This window comes from Oryzias latipes, chromosome 13 (genome assembly GCF_053564925.1).
Source record: "Oryzias latipes strain Hd-rR chromosome 13, Olatipes_Hd-rR_3.1".
NCBI classification, from domain to species: Eukaryota; Metazoa; Chordata; class Actinopteri; order Beloniformes; family Adrianichthyidae; genus Oryzias; species Oryzias latipes.
In genome coordinates this window covers 19,275,626-19,281,625 of record NC_136249.1, presented here as the reverse complement: position 1 = coordinate 19,281,625, position 6,000 = coordinate 19,275,626, and the positions used below count along the sequence as shown (strand labels likewise).

The 6,000-nt window shown below is 41.9% G+C and overlaps 1 protein-coding gene across 2 annotated transcripts in view; it reads left to right on the top strand.

Annotated features, from left to right (window-relative positions):
- The first annotated feature begins 2,168 nt into the window (after positions 1-2,168).
- LOC101174445 (cGMP-inhibited 3',5'-cyclic phosphodiesterase 3A) overlaps positions 2,169-6,000 on the top strand; it is an 87,492-nt gene continuing 83,660 nt past the window's right edge. For both annotated transcript variants that reach the window (XM_011482616.4, XM_078930027.1), the window contains exon 1: positions 2,169-3,227. In XM_011482616.4, coding sequence (XP_011480918.1) covers positions 2,307-3,227 — 921 coding nt within the window. In that variant the 5' untranslated portion in view covers positions 2,169-2,306. The remainder of the gene's footprint in view (positions 3,228-6,000) is intronic.

Here is a 6,000-nt window from a genome sequence, read left to right as displayed (position 1 = left end):
CTGAGGCTCTCCGGTAGGCTGTTTCACAGGCGAGGACCATTACGGTGGAACGAGGCCTCACTGTCTGTTTTAGTCCTCACCTTAGGAACAACTAAGAGGCCAGTATCAGAGGACAGCAGGCTCCACCAGGGTTCATGTCTTAAAAGCAGATCGGTTAAGTAAGAAGGCACAAGACCATTAAAACGTTTATAAACCATTAAAAGAACTTTAAAGTCAACCCTGAAACGCACAGGGAGCCAAGTGTTCATTGATCTATTTGTCTGCAATTGGATTAATCAGAATTGAGCGGATCAGGGAGCTTTGGCCCACAGATTGTGCAATCTCAAAGAGACATAGATTAAATACTAAAGTGAAAGACCCTAAAGAAATAAAGTCAAGATGGTTCAAATAATTCAGATTTATCGGCCAGTGGCAGGTGGGAAGTTTGACTGGGGCAGTACACATATCAAACGGTAACGCAGGTGTCCTAAGGCGAGCTCTGGGAGGACAGAAACCTCCTGTGGAGTAGAAGGTGTAATAGAAATGTCATTAATTTCTATGAGACTTAGAAAAAATGTATTTTCCCCACTAACTCCACTGTTCTGGTTAGTGGAGTACCAGCAGGAGGCACACATGGCACACCAGCAGCAAACATTAACACCTCCTCCGCTGTCATCTTCTAAAAGTAGATAGATAAAATTGACAATAAAAACCACCTATATTAAGATTTAGGATGATTTTTATCGCAATTTATGCTTTTATGATACTATTTCACATTTTCATAAATCAGGTAAAGGTTTCACAAATCAGAAAATGTGTTTACTTTATTTTTTACTATCTAAATCAAAATTGAATCCAGGTTTGAGCAATCCAGTACAATAACCGGAATAAAACCTGTGGCCAAACCAAATAACATCAAATTACACATAGTAACATTATCACCAAAATATTCACTTACTTCACTTTCTCGGTCATTATCCGATTCCTACTCCTGTGTTCCTCCTTCTTTTCGCAACGGTGTGTATAGCAAAATCCCAATCCACTTCTGGTGTACCTTCGGCAAACTGATCCCCGATCTGTTGTGGCGTCACTTTCGTGGTGATGTCACTTTCGGGGTGATTTCACTTTCGTGGTGATGTCACTTCCGTTCTGGCTTTCCGTTTATTTGCAGCCATTTTCTTAGATGCTTTTTTGTGATTGCATTTCTTTTTTTTTTTTACATTGCTTTTTTTTCTTTTTTGCTGTGATGGTGGTAATTATTTGCAGCGTTTATTTTTTATTTGCTTTTCTATTTTTTCTTGTTTGCAGTTGCTATTTTTTTTTTGCTCTTTTTTTTTTTTGTTGCTGCAATGGCGATTCTCGGCCACCGTAGAAAAGAGACAGAAAATGAAACAAAATGCAATGGGAGGGGAGGAGATGGGTCATTTTTAAAAATATTCATTTTTTAAATTGATGCCACTCCATAGCAAACTATTTCGCTTCATCATTTAAGTTTCTCAGTAAAATCTGAAAAAAAATCCTACTAGAAAGTGTCTGGGTATTTTTTTCCCAACAGAATAGCGTAATGTTTATTAAATACATTTGTTTAACATTTAAATGTGATTTAAATTTTTGGGCATATTAAAACATTTAGATTCTAGATATTTATGTTATCTAATAATTATTATAATTATAATAATAATCATAATCTGCTGCAGAGGGCCCCACTATTTTGTTTGTCTGGGCCCCTTAAACTGATAAGTCCGCCCCTGCTCAAAGGTTTCTACTGTGACTTGATGATTTCTGGATAACTACAGTCAGCTATTATGATAAATTGCTCCAGCCGCCCAGACAAGTCAGAGAATCTTGGTATGCACAGTTTCAAGATTTCCCTGCTAACTGAGTCGGATTCAGGGCAGCCTGCTGCCTGCAGACTGAGCGGGGTTTAAACGTGATGGAGGAATCACTGGAGCGGCACAAAACGAGGATAATGTTTAATGGGAGGGGAGAGGAGGAGAGATGGGCCGGGAGAGAGAACGTGGAGAGGAGCTGGGCTACATGTGTGAAACGCTGGAGGTTGCTTTTTTGGTTCACTGGTTGACTATCCGCTACAGCTCAATATTCGACCAAATAAAAAAAAGTTCTGACCCAGAAAACTGACAGTAAAGTTCTGCAAACCGAACTTGTTTTTTTTTTAATATATAATTAGCTTTTTGGTCAAGAAATGGAAACTTTTGTGCACAGTATTTGCAGAGTTCACACGCATCATGGGTAAAAACATGCAGACGCAGAAAGTCCATCTATTGCATCCCGGACGGTCAGCGTGTCATTCCGCCTGAGTGAAGGCGATGGCCGTGGATGCAGACAGCGGCAGAGGTTCATCAAGAGGCGCGTATGAAAAACACCCCGGGGCGGTGCTGGAGCGAAACGGCTACGTGAGGACATGTGTCACCCCGCTGCACCGGGACCGACGGAGCCAGTCGTGGCTCAGAGTCGCTGTGACATGGACGTGTCAAAGAGTGCCGTCTGCAGTCTGCCTTGCCTCCATCTCAGTTATTCTCGCTCATCTGTTCAGATTGGTCGACTGGGATGCAGGCAGCAGCAGCAGCAGCAGCAGCAGCAGCAGCGGAAATAGCTCCGGCTCTCGTCTTCAGTCAGCGGCGGGCTGCGCAGCGGAGCTGCTTTTCACTGCGTCTCACTGCGTCTCTCCCGGCTTGACTCTCGCATGTGCCTTCTTCTGGCTCTGGCTCTGTCTGATTCGCTGCGGGCTGCTCATCGGAAGCGCCGTGTTTTTGCTAGCGGCGTGCCACCTAGGCGAAGCCGCGGCGCAGTCCCTCCTGCGCGGCGCCGAGGAGCAGCTGCTGTCCTCAGCCGCAACCCTGGTCGTCCTCGGCTGCCTGGGCTGCGGGGCTCTGCTGGTCGCTCGGCTCGGACAGGGACTCTCCGTCCTCGTCTTCATAAGCGCCATCCGGACCGCCTCTCTCGTCTCTCTGAGCGGGGTCTGGGCCAGTTGGAGACCCCACCTGGCCTACCTGCTGGGGCTGCTGGGGGTTTTGCTTGCGCGGTATGCGGACCGGCTCCTGCCGGCCTCAGGGACCAGCGGGACGGGGTGCTGTGGCTCTGTGACCGGGGCGAAGGAGGAGGACATCCCTGTCTTCAAGAGGAGACGGAGGTCCAGCTCCATAGCGGCCTCGGAAATGATGGCTCACAGTCAGAGCAACAGCAAGTCCCACCGCAGGACTTCGCTGCCCTGCATTCCGCGGGACCAGGTAAGGCCAACTTTGAACACCTGGACTGTACCAGCTGCTGCTCTCTTTCCGCTCATGACCTCTAAACAAATGCAGGCCGGTCTTCTCTTTGGCTGTTCGCTGTGAAGCATGTGTGTGGCTGCTCCCTTCATTCCGGGGCATCTGTTATCATCAGCAGCAACAAAGCTGTCCCCCTGATGTTTGGTCTCTTTACAGGCCTTCACAGGCCACTGACGCTTGTTCCTGATTTTCTGGGACACCAGTCCCTATATCCAGCCGTTCTGTTATCACCAGTGTGCGACCAAATGAATGATGCATTTCATGCCAAGTGAATGGAAAGATGCAAAATCTGGGCCTAGTAGTAGTGGAGCTGGTCATTAAAAACACACTCCAACTACATTTTGATTTATTTCAAGTGTTCCCAGTTGTCTTCTAATAATGATTGTGTAGTTTTTAGCCAAATTCCTAAAAACCCTGTGTCACTTTTTAGGCCATATTTTATGCAGATTAGCAGCAGTTCATCAGAAATTTGCCTCTAAGTTGTGGGAGGGACTGTTGGTGTGGAAGTAAGCCTCCACTGATTTCCCATCATCTCTTTCTTTACACTCAGCCCCTCACAACCTCAAGCCAACATTACCGGTGCAACACAACTCTTTCATATGTGTGTCCTCCATCATGAAAAAAAAATGCTTTAAGAACATGTTAAACACACCATTTTAGCGTGGGTCTTTAAAATAATCCTGCATTTTGTGGTACATCCAAACCAAATTTGGTTTGGATGTACCTTAGGATCCCCTCTTTCGTAAAAGCATGTTAGCCATGAGAAGATCCGATATTTTAAATTATATTTATATAATATACGTATAATAATATTCTGTTGGTACCCCTCAAGTTTAAAGACTGGATTTTATGCATGAAGGGCTTATATTGTTGAGACTGGTGCAAAAAGATATTTAATATTTTTGTAACAATGGAGTGTATAGCCGCCATCTCTAAAAATGGCCGCCAATTTGGATTATTCTTGTGGTTAATGTGCTTTCCTGAAAGAGGTTATCCTAAGGTACATCCATACCAAACTTGGTGCTTGTACCAAAAAATGCACGATGTGTCTGAAATATCAACTTAACTGGCTCCGCTATAATGGGTTTGTCACATTTTTACATTTGCTTTTCCACTTTGATTTTTCTTAGACATTTTTTTAAATCTTTTTTCTCACCATCAAAACCAATGCTATTCCCAGCAGAGGTTTTTCAAGCAGCAATGTTGTTTATGTTTTTTTTTTAAATCAATAAACATTGATACACAATAGAATAATTATATGGAGGATACCCAGAAGATGGAAAAGTATCAAACCACACACAGGGAAATGTGAATTATGTTACCATTGAATGCATATGTAAAAATATAAATAAGGAAGATGGATCTGTTAAATTTTGGATCATCTTATTGTAAAGTTAAATATGCATTCATAAAGAAAAAGGCTCTTGTTCTATAAGCAGACAATTTTGCTCTGATATAAAGTACTTAAAAACAAGATAACATTTTGTGAGATTTTATCCCTGGAAAGCAGGAAAAGGTAAATATGTTCTTTAAAAAAATAAAGAATAAAAGAATCAGTTTAATTGAAAAAAGAGAGATGGGGTTTTAAATTAAATATTTCTCAAGCAAAGCATAAACACTGTAATTAAAGTTTAAAACCTTTTATTGTTTATTTCCATTTTAGCTCCGTATTTATGAAACTCATCAGTCCTTTGACGTTTCTTTGTAGCCTACATTGCTGTGTCAAGAATCTCTTAGCTAAACAATATTTCTTACTTAACAAATGCATCACATTTTCCTCATTAAGAGTAGTTTGCAATGTGTTTGAGTTACTGGCCTTACAGATCTGTACTTTAAAGATGGGTCCATTTCAGATTGGTATACTGCGTTAGCTTCTTACATGCTGCCTTTTTTCCTCTAGTTTTACTTTCTATTGTGTACGAGAACACATCCAAGTAACATATATTGTTAGTCTTGCTGGACGTCCCATAATGGTTCTCCAAAAGTGGAGGCTGTTACTCAAAATGATGAGCTCTTTCCTGACCTCTTCCAAACATGTAGTAGTAACATCCATGGAACCTCAGTGTAAAGGCTGATTGTAGTTCGAAGAAGTTTATTGTGCACGTCTTTTCAACATCAAATTTAAGCCCCTTATAGACATTCTTTACGCTGACGTTGACTGGTGCCGCAGTCCAGTGTAACACTTAAATGGGAATGGGATCATATCCCAGTTGATACTTATGTTCCACAAGGTACACAAAGTGTAATAGTAATACGCAAAGACACTGATAGACATTCATGGTACATACAAGGTCGAGCAATTTTTTCGAAACTCTTTATTTCACTTTATTCAGGTGCAGAAGGAGACAGGTCCATTTATGATGTAGTCTTGGGAAGCTGACATGTTAACCAAAAATGTAAGAACAAAAGAAAAAAGTGAATTCCCACATTTTACCTGGTCAACTGAATGCACGGAGCCGGTAGAGTCGATACAGTACTCAGTAATATTTGTGGACTTTTCAAAGTTGTATTTAAACCTGTATGTGTTATTATGTGGATATTGTTTTACACAAAATTGATCGGAAGAGGAAACAACCTAAGAACTGAAAAGTTTAAGTAGTTGCAGTAGAGAAATGGCTGGTTGGACTATGATTGCATACTGCCTCAACCAGTTAGAGTAGCACTGGTTCAAATCACAACCATTAGTTTCCACACTGCCAAAATGGTATTTATTTTAATCAATCAGTAGAGAAAA